The sequence below is a fragment of the Ambystoma mexicanum genome, chromosome 2q, assembly GCF_040938575.1.
Source record: "Ambystoma mexicanum isolate Mex_15411 chromosome 2q, UKY_AmexF1_1, whole genome shotgun sequence".
Lineage (NCBI taxonomy): Eukaryota > Metazoa > Chordata > Amphibia > Caudata > Ambystomatidae > Ambystoma > Ambystoma mexicanum.
This window is the reverse complement of record NC_090924.1, coordinates 849,825,264-849,844,506: the sequence shown is the minus strand read 5'-3', so window position 1 is coordinate 849,844,506 and position 19,243 is coordinate 849,825,264. Positions and strand designations below refer to the sequence as shown.

At 47.7% G+C, this 19,243-nt stretch overlaps 1 protein-coding gene across 5 annotated transcripts in view; it reads left to right on the top strand.

Annotated features, from left to right (window-relative positions):
• Nucleotides 1–19,243, top strand: part of SVIL (supervillin) — a 950,451-nt gene that overhangs the window by 844,642 nt on the left and 86,566 nt on the right. For all 5 annotated transcript variants that reach the window (XM_069648084.1, XM_069648081.1, XM_069648082.1 and 2 more), the window contains one exon: nt 9,858–10,006. In XM_069648084.1, coding sequence (XP_069504185.1) covers nt 9,858–10,006 — 149 coding nt within the window. The remainder of the gene's footprint in view (nt 1–9,857; nt 10,007–19,243) is intronic.

Genomic DNA, 19,243 nt, shown 5'->3' with positions numbered 1-19,243 from the left:
GTATACCTTCCATTTTGAAATGGCGGTAAAAGATGAATTCGTTGAGCGCTCTGAGGTTTGACTGGGCGCACTTTTTGCTTCCTGCGTATCAGAAATATGGGACTGAAGAAGCCTCCCTGACTTGAGCAGGGGCGAATCGCTTGCTTCTGATGGAGACTGAGTATTTCGCTGTCTAAGGCAGTTTGGTCTGATAGAGACATTAATATGGGAGTGGGGTGACATGTCTGAATGGACTGCATGAAAAACTCTAGGTGTAGACCCCGAGCTGTGTCCCTTACCCAGGCATCTCCCGATAAGGTATCCCAAGCATTTGCAAACATCGTTAACCTCCCTCCTATAGGTGTTAGTGGCGCTGGCGCAGTTATCAATACACTGACCTGTGGGTTGTTGCTGGGCTGGGTATCTAGCCGCTCTCCTCCAGGGACGCCCTCTTCCACGACCTCTCGAGGGGAAGAAAGTGTCGGGGCGTTCTTGCCAGGAATTATGCGGACCTCTGGATTGTTGAGGTCTCTTGTCGAAGAAGTAACGCCCGGAAGAGCAACCTCTTCCGCGTCCGGCCCTGGAGAAAACCTTGGTTGCAAATACTCTTTTTATTGAAGCCTGTGCTTTGTCCAACGCTGTGAATGTCCCGACGAATTTTGTCATCTCCTTCATAAAAGGGTCTCCGAAAAGCTGGCCTTGTGCAATTGGGTCGGATTCTGTGTCTGCCAGTTCGGTTAATTTGGCATCTATTTTGTATAGGATGCCTTTCCGTCGCTCGGTTGAGATGGCGCAACTGGCGTTGCCCAAGAGGCAAATAGCCCTCTGGACCCAACCGGACAGTATCACTGGGTCGATGGGGTCCGATAAGGTGATGGCTGCATTCGCAAGATCGGAGATTTTTGCTAGTGGACCTGCCATGTCCAGTACTTTATCCTGGCAGGCCTTCCAGGCGCGATCAATACCCTTCCTGGGGTCTTTAATGTTTTTACCCAGAAAGGTAATCATTTTAGAATCAAGCTCTGGAGTCAGAGCTACTTTATCCGCAATGTCTGGTCGTGGACATTCAGCACGTAGTTTGGCCCAAACTTCTTTACCGAGTGGCATGCACAGCCTAAGGTGGATGTAACTCGATGTCTTGGAAGATGGTTCCCAGTTGGTGGACCTGGGGTGTATTAAGTCTTCTGGGGTAAATGTACCTTCAGTAGAATGTTTGGTCCCGGTTGTGTCTTTAGGGATGGGGTCTGCCGCAATCCCTGACGCAGAGGGTTTTGAATCCTCAAAATGAAATTCCTCATCTGAAGAGGAGTGAGAAAGATCAGCGTCGTAGACGTTCTTATTATGATCATTTTCTTCCGAGCTCTGTCCATATCCCTCCGGGCTTGAGGGTCTATTTCCCCTGATTTCCTCCTAGAGCTTTTACTCGTGCGAGCCGGTGTACATCCCCCTTCGGTAAGGTGCTTCCTTTTCTGTGTTCTCTTCCTCCCAGGAGTGGAGGTGCCTCTGAAATGCTCCTCCATAGTGTCTGGGATAGTGACGATTTTGTATGGGAATGAGCATATCTGTTACAGCTTTCTTAACACTGGTCTCCACAGAGGATCCCAGAACCTTCTGTAAACTATTAGCCATTGCCACTTCATCTATGTAACAGTGCTCTCCCTCAGCCTCAGACCAAGCCTGATCTGATTGAGGCGAGTACTGTTCTGCCATTACAAAATAAATGCACCTTACTCACTTTTTTTTTCTTTTTCTTTTCTGGGCTTCTGAACGCCTTCTCTCACTGCCCAGTAATCTTATCAGTTCAGCTTTGTAATTGTTCTTAATATGCTGAATAGGAGATTTCTTTGATATATTCGCGGTGAAAAAACCCACGAGAAGAAACGCTCGTTCTTGTCCGAGGAAAGATTCCGGTGCTCGAGCTGCAAGAACCGTTATATTATAACAGGCATGCACGCTCGAGCGCCGGAATGTAGAGGAAAGGACCAGTAGGGCAGGAGCTCCCCTGGCGGTCTGCAGGCATTGCAGCGTGCTCCGACTAGGCCGCGCCAGACTCCCAGTGCCTCAGGAGCGCAACGAAGCTGCGGGGAAGCCGGCGCGAGCACGTCGAGGGATCCGCTCGACGAGCGGATTAAATAACGGCTGATCAGCTGTGACCGTGTGAAGCTGAGCTTCACATTAAGCGGTCTACGAGGCCAGAGGACTGATGTCGGAGCTCAACATAAAAGTACAAATTATTATATATATATTTTTTTAAAAATAAATATTGAAAGTAAAATTCGTATAAGTCTATAACCATGCAGTAAACATATATTTTGACATTTTGCAACGTTATCTTTTAAATTCTAAAATCATGACGTAAGCAGTGCTAAACATGAAGTACTTATCTCTTGCTGTGAGCAGCAAAGGAAGAGGAAGCGTCCTCATGTTTAGGACTGTTTATGCAGGGGATCTGAACTACTATTTGTGGTCTAGGTCACGTGTTGATGGCCTCTAAATGAACTGGAGCTAAGCTCCCTGGGAAATGTAGTTTCTTCAGAGACTCTTACCTTTTATGTTATGATGTTACCGTTATATTACTGTTATATTGCTATGCTTATACATATTTGGTGCGCCTGTTTTCTGCACATTACTCATGGCACATTAACTTTTGGTGCACAAATATCTTGCTGCTGAGCTTTTTCTTTATTGTCGAATAAAAGAAAGAGAAGCATAATGGGAGCCTCCAGTCTTGACAAAGAATGAGCATTTTTGCAAAGTTTTACACGTGTTATTTTTCTATCAATTGTTTTAAACTTTCCATTCATTTTTGAATTATATGCTTTTGCTCAATCTATTGCTTATGATTGCTTGTAACTTTCCAGTTTTGCTCCCATAGAGAATTTTACTTATTTAGGGATTTTTGCACACATTCATTGTTTTATTCAGCCATTTCCGAGTGTCATTTTAACCTTGCAAGGGTTAAAATCCGTTTTTCGAAGGGATTGTGTCCTCCGACGTATTCCTTATCTATGATATTTGTATCTCCAGCTTGATGGCCTCGGGAAATTTTTTCCCAGTAGAGGGCGCTGTGCGTCGACGTCCGTCGAGTAGGTGCTCCTCGACGGCCACCGTATCGACGCCGACGTCATCATGCCTATAAATGGCCACACGCAGCGTCCGTTGTACAGTTCCGTTTTTCCGCGCTTCGTGTGCCTCGGAATACCGTTGCTCAGTTCATCAGTCGTTATATATTCATATTTCCTCGAGAAAACCGACTCGTACTCGATGGCTTCCTCCGACGACTCCTCGGTCCGGTTTCAAAAAATGCCGAGACTGTGGGAAGAAAATGTCGTTGACGGATCCTCACAGGATCTGTTTGTGGTGTCTGAGGAATGCCTATCCATGACGGAGAAAGCCTTGAAGGAGCGTAAGGGGAAGCTCGAGAGAGGTAAGTCAATTTTAACTTCCTCGAAAGTTTCCGCGGTAGAGTCGAGACATTCGTCTCCTCACCGTTGAAAGCATTCTCGGTCTAGGTCTCGAAGTGGCTCCCACCACTCGTCGAGGTCTAGACACTCGAAAAAAAGACGAAAAAGATCCCCTTTATCGGCGTCTTCTAGTTCCCCTGAAAGAGTAAATTGCCCCACTAAACACAGCTCTCAAGCTGAGTGGGAGGAATTCAGAAAAAAGATGCTAAGCGTCTTCGAGAAAGCGGCCTCGTCCCCCTCGAAGTCAGCTGAGGGTGATACCCCGGGTGAAAAGCCCAAAAAATCGAAACGCCGTGAGTAGAAGCACCCGGCGAGTCGACCCGAAAGCGCCATGAGCCATCGGGAAGTAAAGCATCTTCGACGCCAGCGTCGAAAGCCCCTTCGAAGCATAGATCGGCGCCATCGACGCCGTTATCGAAGGGTTCTTCGACGCATCCGTCGATCGAGTTGACGCCGACATCGACGCCCATAAAAGAAAGACCCACGGCTACTCCACAGCCAACGGTTACACCGAGAGCCTCCGACACGACGTCGTCGACATCCTCGAGCAGGATTCCAATCCTCTCGAGTTCTTCGAGGCCTCTTCCAGTTTTCTCGACGCCTTTGTCGGCACCTTCGAGGATTTTTACATCGGCGTCGACGACATCGACCTTTTCAAGGCCACTGATGATGGCTCCCTCTGCCTTAGAGATGGGTTTTATACCATTTCACAGACCAGAGCATCCCCCCTTAACTTCAATTTTTGAAGAAAGGGAAGATTCTGATCAAGAAAGGCCTTTTGGGCTGCAGAGGACCACATTACCTGAACCAGAGACTTTTGCCTCTGAGGAAAGAAGGTTGAAAGACCTTCAGGATGCATTACAGGAAGCAAGTGGCCTAGACACTTCCCCAGAAGTGGAATTTGTCAAACCAGACCCAGGGGAACATGCTGATACCCCTTATAGAACCCTAATGTCAAGAATTATGGAGTTCATGGGTTGGTCTGCGCCTTCACCTGTTTTTCAACAGGATGACCTCACAGATATTCTGGATAAAGGTCCACAGGAGGATCCTGTGGTTCCCTTTCATTCTGCTTTACAAAGAAAGATTTTAACTAACTGGGAAACTCCTGAAGTTGTCCCTGCGGTTAACAAGAAGTTGTCAGCGAAATAGAGGGTATCTGCTGCTGACCCTGAATACCTATCTAAGCACCCTACTCCAGAGAGGCTTGTGGTCCAGGCTGCAACTTCATCAGGCAGTACTTCTGCTTACCCCACTGCTCCTCAGGATAGGGATGATAAAAAATATGATGCCATGGCTAAGAAAGGCTTCTCAGCCTGTAGCATGGCTTTAAAATCTATTAATGCAACTTGTACGCTCGCTAGGTTCAGCCACACCCTTTGGGAGTGTGCTTCATCGGCGGCTGACTGCATACCGGAAGGAGAAGAAAGGGACACATTTTTAAATATCATCAGAGATGGTAAAGATGCAATGTGTGAGTCCCTTCAAACTGGCATTGATTCTGCTGACAGTATCAGCAGGGCCATGGCGGCAAGTACCACAATCCGCAGGCATGCATGGTTGAGAAAGTCCGGCTTTGCTTCTGACGTACAGGCCAGACTTTTAAATATGCCCTTTGACGGTTCTTCCCTATTTGGTAAAAAGGCGGATGACAGTTTGGAAAAACTACAAACATCTAAAGCAGCAGCTAAGTCACTAGGAACTGCAATCCGACAAACTAATTTTCGTCCCTTAGGATCCTCTTGGAGAGGAAGGTCCGTTCGCTATTATTCCTCATATGGAAGAGGCAGAGGACGGCTGACTCAAAGAGGCCAAGGAAAATGTACCCGTGGTGGACGGGGTAAAGGAAAGAAAGCCGCAGGAGCCGCTTTACCTTCGGCAACTGCATCAGCTTCTCCCAAACCACTCTGAGGTCTCCCATCACAAGACACCTGTAGGGGGCAGGTTAAGTTAACTCACCATCTGACGGAATGGCAGGCTATTACGTCAGATGCTTGGGCATTGGAGACAGTTGCCCAAGGTTACTGCCTGCCTTTTCTACGCATCCCTCAGAGCCATCCACCGGGGAACAGCTCTCTGAAAGTGCCGGATCCGCTCCTCTTGCAGGAAGTTGTAGACCTGCTAGAGAAAGGTGCCATAGAACTGGTACCTGTAGCGGACAGGAACAAAAGCTGGTACTCCCCCCTACTTTCTCATACCAAAGAAAGACGGAGGACTGAGACCCATCCTGGACTTACGAGAATTGATCAAGTTCCTCAGGAAGGACAAGTTCAAGATGGTAACTCTCTCTCAGGTCCTTCAGGCCCTCCAGCTTCAGGACTGATTGGTATCTCTGGACCTTCAGGATGCATATTTCCATGTGCCTATCCATCCCAAGCACAGGAAGTACCTGAGGTTCGCAATTGGCAACTCTCATTATCAATTTCGAGTTCTGCCATTTGTGCTGACCTCCGCCCCGAGGGTCTTCACCAAGCTAATGTCGGTTGTGGCTGCAAGTCTAAGGAGGGAAGGGATTCACGTCTACCCCTACCTGGACGATTGGTTGATCAGAGCAGTTTCTTCTGAACAAGCTCGGATCCAACTAGATTATGTCTGCAACTCCCTTCACAGGCTGGGCTTCTCCCTCAATTTAAGGAAGTCACAGATGATACCATCACAGAGACTCCAGTTCATTGGAGCAGTCCTGGACACGTCCATGGGAAAGGCCTCGCCACCAGAGGTGAGGGCTCAAGATATTCTGCAGATGGTCACCAAGTTTCAAAATGCCCAACGTCTCCCAGCCTATGACTTTTTGAGGTTGCTAGGCCTCATGGCATCCTGCATATTCCTTGTGCCAGAGGCTCGCCTGAGAATGAGATCCCTTCAGTGGGCACTGAGGACTCAGTGGTCACAATTCTCAGGGAGGATGACAGATCTCCTCCGGATTCCGGACAAGGTAGCCCACGACCTTCTATGGTGGGCCTCTCCAGAGAACAGAGGAGAACTGTTTTGGCAACCAAGGCCGGAGATAACAGTAGTCACAGACGCCTCACTCACGGGGTGGGGAGCCCATGCCAACGACTTGACCATCAGCGGTCGTTGGTCTCCATCGGAGTCCAGACTACACATCAACCTGTTGGAGCTGAGAGCCATCAGACTGGCACTGAAGGCTTTTCTGCCGTCTGTACGGGGGAGGAACGTCCTGATGACGGACAATACAGTGGCCATGCACTACCTCAACAAAAGAGGAGGCGTAGGGTCACTGCCACTGTGCAGAGAGGCGATGCAGCTCTGGTTTTGGGCAATTCAGGAAGGAATCTCTCTATCGGCAATTCACCTAGCCGGAGAGAAGAACTTGCTAGCGGACGCTCTGAGCCGGCAGAACAGTCTCCCACGAATGGGAGATAGCTCAGGAAGTCCTTCAAGAGATCTTCGCCCTTTGGGGAACCCCTCAAGTGGATCTGTTCGCCACCAGTATCAACAGGAAGTGTGACAGATTTTGCTCAAGGGAATTTCCCCCGAGAGGAGCTCTAGGAGACGCGTTCGTAGTGGACTGGGAGTTCCCAATTCTGTACGCGTTTCCTCCGGTCCCTGTCATTCCTCAAATGATCAGGAGGTTGAGAAGGTTTCGGAAGACCATGATCCTAATTGCCCCGGATTGGGCAAGGAGAACGTGGTACCCGGACCTTCTGGACATGTCCATCTGTCCTCCAATTCGTCTACCGTACAGAGAGGATCTTCTCTCGCAGAAGGGAGGTCAGGTTCTCCATCCAGCCATCAAGACCCTCAACCTTCACGCTTGGTATCTGAAAGGTTGAGGTACAAGGATTGGGACCTTCCAGATGACGTCATGGAGGTGTTGCTTTCGGCCAGAAGACCAGCAATTAAGACACTATACCGCTGCCGTTGGAATAAATTTTGCAGCTGGTGCAGAGAAAAGAATATCAAACCCTTTTCATGTGGTACACCTGCGGTGTTATCCTTCTTACTTTATTTGGCAAATTCAGGCCTTCAAATTGGCACTATTAAGGGCTATCTCTCAGCGCTATCGATCTTTAAGCGCCCTGCAGAGGAGCCATCGTATTTCAAAATTCCATTGGTAATACAATACCTGAAAGGTCTAACTAATGTTTACCCTCCAAGACCATTCCAAGTTCCCTTATGGGACTTAAAACTAGTTTTAAACTTCCTAAAAGGTGCTCCTTTTGAACCACTCCACTCTTGTTCATTGAAGTTTCTCACCCTCAAAACTGTTTTATTGGTAGCATTAACATCTGCTAGAAGGGTTAGCGAGATACAAGCCCTGTCTTGTAAACCTCCTCATACAACTTTTCACAAGGACAAAGTAGTGCTACAGGTGAAGCCTAACTTCCTCCCAAAGGTTGTTTCGGAATTTCACATTACTCAGAAGATTACTCTACCTTCATTCTATCCTCCTCCCCATCCGGGGAAAGAGGAAGAGAGACTACACAGGCTGGACCCTAAGCGAGCCTTGAGTTTTTATATCAGTAGACTTGCTAAAATTAGACAAGCAGACCAACTCTTTGTAGGTTACGCAGGACATAAGTTGGGATTACCAATAACCAAACCAACCATCTCCAGATGGATTATTTTAGCCATTCTGGAATGCTACAAACTGGCAGGGAAAGAGCCCCCTCAAAATCTAATGGCTCATTCGACCAGGGGTATCGCAGCATCCTCAGCTCTTCAAAGAGGGGTACCAATTAGAGACATATGTGCGCTGCCACATGGTCGTCCGCACATACCTTTACCAAATTTTATAGCCTGGATTCCTCCTCTAGTCAAGAGACTAGATATGGCATCTCTTACTCCCGCCTCCAATCACATACCACTGCTATGGGAGTCTATCATAGATGAGGAATACGTCGGAGGACACAATCCCTTCGAAGAAGTTACTTCTTACCTTGTAACGTTCTTTCGATGGGATGTTCTTCCGACGTATTCCTTATCGCCCCTCCCATCCATCCCCACAGTAACATTTCCCTTGTGGTTGCAGCGTACGCTCCTTCAAGGGTAGAAACCATTCATACAATAACTACTTTACTCTACAAAACGGAACTGAGCAACGGACGCTGCGCGTGGCCATTTATAGGCATGATGACGTCGGCGTCGATACGGTGGCCGTCGAGGAGCACCTATTCGACGGACGTCGACGCACAGCACCCTCTACTGGGAAAATGTTTTCCGAGGCCAGCAAGCTGGAGATGCAAATATCATAGATAAGGAATACGTCGGAGGAACATCCCATCGAAAGAACGTTACAAGGTAAGAAGTAACTTGTTCTTCTCCCTTGTTTGGGGAGGGACGGTTGGATTTTACTTTTGTTCCTTATTCCTCATTCCTGATTAACTGCTGCTTCCTTATATCTATTTAGAATTGATTATTTGTGGGTTGAGGAATATTGCAGGGGGGAAATCCTAACTTGAGTGCTATCTTTCCAAAAATTCTAAAGTATCTCTATTACCTGGTGTTTTGTAGTTGTGTCAATAGAAGGTTAAACTAAGTGCATTGCTTACATTCATATTGTTCTCATCACCCCATTGGTGATTGTTGCCCCACATATTAAAAATTGTATGATTTCTTTTAATTTTCCAATAAATATTATATTTTATCAACCGGCCTGGTTCATGGTCCATTGTGACCTGGGGTATTTGAAAAGGGGTTGTGATATGAGTGATGTATCATATCAATATAGAAGCTAATCTATCACACATAAGCATTTCCATTGCGCGCTGCAAACTGGGCTGAGACTAAGGTGTGCGCCGCCTGGTTGAAATCCTTAACAGCTTTGTAATCACTTCATACAGCATGTGAATTTATGGAAGATCCAACTCTGGAGAAGGAATAAGTTGCTTACCTGGAATTCATGTTCTCCAGCCTTGGTTCTTTCATAGATTCACATGCGAACTTCCTGCCTACCCCGCTTGGCTCTTCTTGGCTCCTATTGCGACTTTGCGTGCACTATGCCAAATCTGAAGAGGGCCTCTAGGGGTGGAGCTAGGGGAGCCCTTTCTATTGGCTGTGGGGCAATATGGCCCAAAATGATTCTAATAGAGCACTAAAGTGACTGTAGTTTTTATTGACTACAATAAACTGCTGTTATCGAGGATTCCCATTCTGCCGATTGGGAATATTCAAATAGCATGTGAATGTATGAAAGATGCCAATGCTTTTGAACAGGAGTTAGTTAAGTAACTGATGCCATCTGTAGGTCTGCTCCTCCTCTTCCCCTATGTTGCTAAACTGCTCAGCTCAATGACTCCCCATTTGCCCCCGTTACTCCGGTCTCTTCAAATCCTTACATTTCCATTCCCCTTTGTCACCATTCACACCGAAACTCTTATTAGCCCAGCATGCATGAAGTTCCATTTATTACGTGTAGATTTTTCATTGATTCTACCTTTTGCTTTGCAGTTGGACATAGGCAAAAGACAGAGACCGCAAGAGTGGCTGGGAAAGAAAAATGTGCATACTTCTTCTGGCAAGGGAGGCACTCGACTGTGAGTGAGAAAGGAACGTCTGCTTTAATGACCGTGGAGCTGGATGAAGAGAGAGGAGCTCAGGTAACAATGTGTTTAATGGCTCTAGGGCTTTTTATTTAAAACATCTACTCCATATTTAAGGAACATTTAGCTGAAGATGATTTAAAAAAAAAAATGTACAATTATAACTTTCTAGTAGGCACACATCATGCACTTGTACACAGTGCTTTTTGTATTGCTTCTAGTTTAAAATGACGCCTTTCACTGTTCCGTTAATAGAAAGAAATGAAAATTAGAGGAAAGCACACTTTATTGAACAGGGCATGCACTTGTACTGAATTTGTGGAAACTGATGAAGCTTCAATGTTAAAATGAGCTGTTCCATTCCTAGTTTTGTTGGGTACATGCTTTTCAGAACTGTTTGACAGCAGCTTACAAACTTAATGTATGCATACCTAGATCAACATAAGGATGTTGTGATATTTTGTAGTGCTCCTACGTCCCTTCCCCTTTCCTCCATACTGTATGGGCGTCCCTCGCTAGGGACGGGAACCTTTTTCAACAGAGAAAATTGCTTTCCGCTTTAAATTTTGATTCGCGTGGGGGCGTGCACCTGGGAGCATGCGCTCCCCTGACTCTGCCCACCGGCACCACTCCTCAGTCCTCTTTTCAGTGTCGACAGGAACGGACCACTTCACCAGCGCTCCTGGGTTAGGCCTCCGGCCTTGTAATTCCACGCACTCTTCCCCGAAAAGGCTTTCTGTTTTTTCTTTCAATTTGTTTTCTCTCCTAGTAATTGTCAGAGAAGACTGTCCTCTGGTGCCACGCTCCTTCCCAGCACATGACGTCGGTGGGTTTCAGCAGGTGTCCTGCCTGCAAGGTTTCCTTCCCCACATCGTATACGCACGTGCTTTTCCTCCAGTGCCTTGACCTCAACCACGGCTGGGACAGCTGCTCTGCATGCAACGCATTGACCCCACAAACTCTCAAGAATCATTTGGCCAGGTGGAGGGAGCTGTTTCAGATATCACCTCCAGAAGACATCAAGACTTTGGTGAGGAGGAAGACCAGGCCCAAGGTAGGTGCCCTGTTCCCCTCCGCACCCCGCAAGGGTAACTCCTTCCCAGGGAAGTGCCCAAGTGGGAGGGGCCTTCCAGATCCTAAGACCAGCAAAGAGGGCGAGGCTCTCAGAGCTACCAACCAACAGTATGAGGGTTATGAAGACCCTCCCGGTTCCACACTAAGTGGCTGCAAGGCTCTTGTAAACAGGGGGTTTTCTCTACTACCGGGGGCACCTATACGCAGCACTACCAGCGTCATGTCTGAGGCCACTCTGCCTCCCAGGTCACTCCGTGAGGTGCAGGGAAATTCAGAGCCTTTGCTTTTAAGCATGCAGGTGGAGACTGGCCCTGGCTCTTCAGGCACCACGCAGCAAGTGCGTGGCGCGACAAAATGGCCACCAGGACAGACAAGATGGCGGCTCACTCCTTCTGGCGAGCAGGCATGGGAACGCACGTCTATATGGGACTGGACCACTCCAGTGACCAAGTCTGCATCATACCCAACCACATAATCACAGGGGAGGTACGCAGCTCCCAGCGTGGTGCAGCAAGGACCGCCAAGACCCCAGCAGCCACAGGGCCCAGCTCCTACTCCGCCAGGCCCTTCAACTGCATGTGAGGATGGGTTCAGTGCTCACACCAGTCACGGTGGCTCCACCTCTGGTGCAGCATCTGCAGCAGCCCCTGGCACTGCCAGTCAGCACGCCACAGCTGCCCGCACCCAGCACGGCTCTGACAGCGCCCAACCTGCAGGACATAAGCGAATGACACGACCAAGGAGTACCACCAGGATGCTCTCTCCTCAGCCAAGGCCTTCCATGAGAGGCTGGCAGGTGTAGCTGAATACCTCAGTATTCCGCAGCCAGAAGTTGAGCAACCTTAATCGTGGGATCTGGCCGAGGTGCTGACCATTCGCCCTGCCACGAGTGGCATCCCTTTTGTAAAAGGACGTAGAAGCCCTGGCCAAAATGGGATGGGTGAAGCCGCACTCAACGCAACCTACCAATAAACTCCTCCATGCCAAGTATAAGCAGACTGAGGCGGGCGCCCTAATTCAGTTGGTCCACCCTCAACCGCATTCTTCAGTTAAAGCTGCGGCCTCCCTTTATTCCAAGCCACAGTCATCTGCACCCACCTCAGCACTCCTAGGGAAGGATTAAAAGCTGTTGGAATCCTACAGCAAAAAGATTAACTCTAATGCTACCCTCCATCTGTGCCAGGCCAATGCTGACGCTATGCTGGCAGCAGTGAATCAAAAGCTGTGGCGGGAGATTGCAGCCTCCTCCCAGAGCTCCACATGCATAGTCAGGATCGCTTCAGGGCCGGATTGGCAGAGGCCAAGATCGTGGCCCAAGATATCGTGGAATCCAGTCGCTCACATCGACAATGCAGGTAGAGCGATTTTTATCGCCACAGATATGAGGACAGCTTGGCTGAAGGCGACCAAGTTTAACCCGTGATGTGCAAGAGCGCATTCTAGACTTGCCATTTGAGGGGTGAGGGACTTGTTCCACTTGACCACATACGAGGAACTTGACAAAAACAAGAAAAGCTCTTAGACAGGTAAGTCCTTATCAATCCTGACAAAGTTGGCGCCCAAGGATATTATAGCCAGAGTCACCAACGCTCTGACAGAGCCCTTTCTTTAAATGGCTTTAGGGATTTTCTTGAGCGGTGCGCTAGGCAGCCTGACCTGTCTTCTAGCCAGCATAGGCGCAAGCAGTGCTAATCCTCCCAGAAGGTTTTTTTTCCAGTTCCCCCTCCCAGGTACCAGCCTCAGAGGGTAAAAAGTTGTGACCGTCATCCATATCGACAAGTCTCCGGTGGGGACCAGGCTTGCCATTAACTTCCATTCCTGGCGGGCAAGGTTTGCGAACCCATGGATCCTCTCTAGTTTCCACGGGCTTCCGCCTGCCAATTCCTCCACTTCCTCTTTCCTCCCCTCCACTCCCACAGATTGGACGGCAGCTCTTTTGGTGGAAATCCACTCGCTCTTCACAAGTCAGGCAGTGGAGGAGGTTCTAGCTTTGCAACGAGGCATGGGCTTCTATTCCTGAATATTCGCCATTCAGAAAAAGAACTCTTTCTGCGGAGACGCTGTGTGCTGGAGACTGGTTGTGCTCCCTGGATCTCGAAGGATACTTACCTTCACGTCCTCATTTGCGAGCCACTTGGACAAGACAAACGAGATTGATCCGCTGACATGCTCACTGGACAATGTGTTATCTTTCTCTGCGCATCTGGCTCACTCAGGTGTGCAGGTAAACTCATGCCTCACGTATCTGGCAGCCTATAAGAACTCTGGTGACATCTTCTAATCCTCCAATCCGGTGGTTAAGAGGCACTTGGCTGGCCTAACCCACCTGTCAAATTTCCACATCTGGTCTGGGACCTTAACGTGGTACTGGGTGCCCTGACGCACACACCCTTGGAACTCATGGCGTCATCAGAAACCGGCTGGTTACCATTAATATGGCCTTACTGGTTGGCCTTACCTCAGCACTCCGGATCACTCCGGATCAGCAAAGTTCAGGCTCTGGTGGCTTCAGGGCCCTATACCACATTTCACTGAGACATGGTGGTGCTTAGGACACATCCTTCCTTTCTCCGTAAGGTCGCTTCCTCCTTTCACCTTAACGAGGAGATAGTACTCCCCACATTCTTTGCAGATCCAAAGGATGAGGCTCAAAAGGTATTGAACTGTCTGGATGTCAGGCGTGCTGTAAGATTTTACCTGGACAGGACGAAGAGCTTCCATGAATCGAATGCCTTGCTCATCACTTTTGGAGGGTCAAAACCAGGCTGTCAAGCCTCTAAAGCCTCCATAGCGAGGTGGATGGTGATGGCCATCAAGGAGGTGTATGAGGGGCAGCAAATGGCTTTGCCAGCAAACATGCATGCCCACTCCATCAGAGCCAAGGCCACAGCTGTGGCTTTGGACAGACGGGTCACATGGCAGACTATCAGCAAAGCGGCTACTTGGGCTTCCCCATCGGCCTTTTGCAAACACTACTGCTTGGATGCCAGCGCCAAGTCAGACACAGCATTTGGCCAGACAGTTTTGAAGAACTTGTTAGGGAGAATTCTCAGAAATGTGCGAATTGCCTTCTACCTTCGAGATCCCCAGCTCTTTTGCTGGACTTTAGGACTTTTATTTTCTAACCTGGAGGGAGTAAGACCTTTTTTCCCACTCTCTAATGTATTTTCTGTGATTTGGACTCTGTGTTTCTTTTGAATTTGGAGTCTGACAAACTCCATAGGCATCTTCTTTACATTGGGACACACAGCACCTTCAGTGCAGTAGCACAGGGAAGTCTTAGATTTCCCAAAGGTTTAAATACCTTCTCTTGTTGAAACTACTGTTTACAAGAGGAGTGAAGTAAAATTGAATTTACTTACATTTTGTAACGTTCTAGACCCAAAATACACTATCTTACCAGAGGGTACTGGAGGGGTTACTTAGTATTCCTTTCCTCTAGTTTCACATGTCAAATATTTGTTACCCTTTCTACACTTAATGACTGCTGGCAGTGGTTTACTTTTTCCGACCATTGTTTGTTTTTAATGCGGGCTGCGTTTGCAGCTGCAGTAAGGCACCCATGGGTGCCAATTTTGTCAAATTAAGTGGTATCCGAGAACCGCAGTGTTGCTATTTGCTGTAGCTACGAGGAGCTGAAACCGTGAAGTGCCGCTGAATTGAAGTTTGACCTTTGCTGCCGCCAACCTTCCCGTTGTGTTGCAGGCGTCCCCAGAAGTCCTCCCTCTTGTCCCCACGACTGAGGTACAGGAACAACAGGATCTGCAGAGCCACACAGGAACAGAAGCCAGCTGGAACCATTTCTTCCAACCAAAGGTACTATAAACCTAAGAGGACCTATCTCTTGTTGTGTAGCCTTACTTGTTCTCAGTTGAGACTTGTTTTGGTTGCCAGTGCAGAGTTGCTTGCAGCTTTGCCCCTTCCAGTCCTCCCAGTTTGTGGCCCTTCAAGTGAATCTTATTTCTACAAACTTTTCTAAAAACATTGTGCAAGACTTTTACTTACCTGCAAAGAACATCTTCAGCTCCCCTATACTTTGTTCAACTAACATTGACTTTCCTGGCTCCCTGAGAGACTCTTCTTAACTTGGATGGTTTAAAAAAGTACTTTTGTTAACCTTTGTTTTTTTCCTCCCCAAACTCGGGTACCAGTGATAAATCAATGTCCACAGTGTCCTAGCTATTTGTTACCTGAGGGCGTAGGAATTGTCTGTGTGCCATCCCCAATGTGTATCATCTGATTTAGAGAAATAGTGTGTTTTGAAGTGTATTATAATTAACATGTTTTGCTTCCTTCTGAAGGTTTATTGAACGGACTGTTAAATTAATAATTGTTTTAATCAAGAAACCTTGAGTGTAAGTGTTTATTTGAATAACTGTCACTGTGACACTCTGTGTTACAACCCTACAGCTCACATTGACCCCTCTTGAGATAAGCCTGACTGCTCAGCCACACTACCAACTTGTATAGTACACACTTATACCAAAGGTTGGGTTCCTATTGCCAGGAGGTCAAGGATACTGCACACAATCTTGCCTAACAACTGGTTTTCTTAGAGGGGCAACTCTCCTCACCAGGGCTGCATTCAGTTGTAATCGCCCATTCAGTATGGAGGAAAGGGGACGGGACATAGGAGTAATGTTACTCACCTTTGTACTAAGGTACTCCTAGTCCATAGTCCCCTTTCCTGCATATATCCCACCGTCCTCCCCCCTTAACATCTGTGTCATTAGGCAATCATAATATTGTCGAGGTGTCAAAGGGAACAGAGGAGTGGTGCCGGTGGGTGGAGTCAGGGGAGCGCCTGCTCCCAGGGCCGCGCCCCCCGCATGCCTCTACATTTAAAGGGAAGACAATTTTTTCTGGTGAAGGTTCAGTTTTCCGTCCCTAGCGAGCGACGCCCATATGGTATGGAGGAAAGGGGACTTTGGACTAGGAGTACGCTAGTCACTGCGGTGAGTAACCTGTAATTTTTTCTCCTATCCAGCTGACTCGCATAACCTACTTTGTAATAGATCATTAACCCTGTTTTTACAGAACTCAAAGCACAAGCCATAATGTTTGAGTATCCCTCCTCAAATCCAAGACTTTTCTCGATACACCACTTTGGCTACTCAGGATGCATTTTTGTAGTTGAAAGTTTGACACTAGTGTCTGCACATGCATTATGTTCACCACATAATGGGCGGTGAACTATTGTATATACTGAGATTACATATGAACAGAACAGGAATGGCTTCATCAAGTGATTGTGAATGAAGATCGTGAAGTCTCTAAAATTGACTCTTAGGAAAGATTTCTCTTTTGCAACTTTCCCCACATAGGTGGGCTTGGACTTGCTTCCAGCTCAGATTTTGGATAAGAAGGGCACCTCTGCAGATATTTCTTGAGATCATCATTGGAGCCAAGAATTCCTCGAAGAAGAGCAGCCTGCTAAAGATCTGTAGACTACCGAAGTAGCCCAGCATCCCTTGCTATAGCCAGCCCGGTGAAGCCCTGCTCCTCTGCTTGATCTCTGAAGACCCCCCCGAGTGCTGCTTCAGTTATTTGACTAGTGGGACCAACTAGTCTTGACGCCTTCTTGATGATACAGCCCTTCAGAATTGTTGCTGGACTGCCCGCTGGACTGACAAGCTCTCTCGTGGGCCACCTCGCCAGACTCATTGCTGTTCCACATTCGAGTCAGCCCTTGGGTGGTCACTAGCTTGTGCGACTAGTAGCCTTCACCCTTTATTTCATCTTGCCACCATTGCCTGTCCTGGAGCAGATGTTTGGATTCCCCGCATCCCCCCTGCCCTCCATAGGATAACATTGGGAATAAGTCCTTTTTTTCCATTCCTCTCAACTTTTGGTCATCGAACATGGGTCGAGTATCCTGGCGCACATGGGAGTAGAAATAAAAGGTAACCTTGCATTCATAAATTTTATGACCTGCCCTAGCACTATTACTGAAACGTCTCTTGATGCAGAGCAATGGGCCGAAAGCATATAGGTATCCTTTTTTTTCCCTGCTCCTTCACTCAAAAGACTGGGCACTTCTCATAGTGTCAAGTGGTAGCCAAACCCAGGTCTCAAGTCGCCAAGGCCCGGTACTTGGCCACATTATCAAGGAGAGCTTATAGTTTAATGAGGCACAACTTTAATAATCGTTGGAAAAGATTCTCTCTTGCACCTTTCCCTCCATTGATTTCAATGGGACACCATTCTTTTTTTTAACCTGTCCTAACTTTTGAAGTTAAGTAAAGCCTTCTGCTTCACTTTCCTTTTGCTCATTGTTATGGGGAAAACCGACTAGTCCCTCAGAATGTCAGTAATGGGAAACAGTTTCTCTTTGCAATTCTTGTGTTTTGCCAATTGTGTAGCACCTTACAGTGCAGTGCAACGGTGATACTTGGTATCCCCATAACTTTTAATCTTTTGGGTTTTTGGTCACTTTTTATGTGACCAAGACGAGCAGGTTGCGGCAGTAGAATTCTTAGTTTCATTTACACTTTCACGTTTTCTCACGGATGGCTATTAAAGGTGGCTAGCAGAAGGTTTTTCACTTGTTCTTTCACCATATTGTAGTTTGGCCTTCTCTCTGCCCTCTCAGGTTAGGAAATCCCATTTAAAGTTGTGCACTTGCCCGGGAAAGCTGCTGCTTTTGTCGGCAAATGAGTCTTTGTGAGCGTGAGCCTATGGGAGAGGTCTGTGACGTCTAGTTCCAGTCCACATCCCTTGGTGCCAGAGAGTCTGCTGCTGGGCCGATGTGAAACCAGTAGCTGCCTCTGATTTGCAACTACAACCTATTTCGATGTGGCAGATCCTTTGCATTGGTGGGCATGGCCTTGCTTCCAGCTCCAAATTTGGTTGAAAGGAGGACTTCTGCAGCCATTCTTCAGATCTATTTTGTAGCAAAGAATCCTTTGAAGAAGAGCAGAACGTTGACCCGAGGACGACTTCTGCAGTGGACCAGCATCCTCTCCAGTGACTGGCCCGGTGAAGCCCTCCTTCTTTGCAAGATCTCAGAAGATCCTCGTCGGTCCTTCAGCCCATCGATTAGTGAGACTCTTAATAAAGATTTTCTTTTGGCAATTTTCCATCCATAGTTTTCTATGCAACCCCATTCTTTGTGCTTTGTTTTTGATCCTGACAAGAAAAGGCTTCAACTTCGCTTTCCTTGCCTTTTGCTAATTTATGGGGAAACGAACTGGTCCTTAAGACTGCCAGTACTGAGAAACTTTGTTTCTCTTTTGGATTCTTGTATTTATACAATTCACACAGAACATTGCAGTGCAATGGGGATACTTTTGTGTCCCCCTAACCTTTTACACTTGGGATTTTGGTTTAGTTTCATGTGATGAAAGACAAGTTGGTGGCAGCAGTTACATTTTTATTGTTTTTGCTTTATATTTTGTGCACGTACATGTCTTCCCTTTCGGCACAGGCCTCGCGACAATCCACCGGGGAACCTCTCTTTGCAGAGTCTGGATCCGCTCCTTGCGCAGGAAATTCAAGCCCTGCTGGAGAAAGGTGCCCTAGAACTGGTGCCTGTAGGGGAGAGGAACAAGGGATGGTATTCCCCTTATTTTTTGATCCCAAAGAAAGACTGGGGAATTGAGACCCATCATGGACTTGCGTTGGTTGAACAAGATTCTCAGGAAGGACAAGTTCAAGATGGTCACTTTCTCAAGTCCTCCAGGCCCTTCAACTTCAGGATTGGTTGGTGTCTCAATACCTCAAGGATGCTTACTTTCATGTGCCGATTCATCCCAATGATACGAAGTCCCTGAGGTTCGCGGCGGGCGACTCGCACTTTCAGTTTCGGGTCCTGCCTTTCGGATTGACCTCCGCCCAAGGGTCTTCACCAAGCTGATGGTGGTTGTGGCAGCGTACCTCAGGAGAGGGGGGGGATTCACGTCTACCCATACCTGCACTATTGGCTGATCAGGGTGCATTCTCCAGAGCAAGCCCTGGATCATCTATCCATTACCTGCCATTCCCTTCACAAGCTGGGTTTCTCCCTAAATTTAAAGAAGTCACATTTGTCACCTTCCCAGCAGCTCCAATACATTGGAGCAGTGCTCGACAGGTCCCAGAGGCAGTGTTCGCCTCCCCAGCTGAGGGCTCATCACATTCTGCAGATGGTGGACAAGTTTCAACGTGCCAAGAGTCTCCTGGCTTTCTTAAGGTTGTTCGGCCTCATGGCATCCTGCATTTTCTGGTGCTAGAGGCCAGACT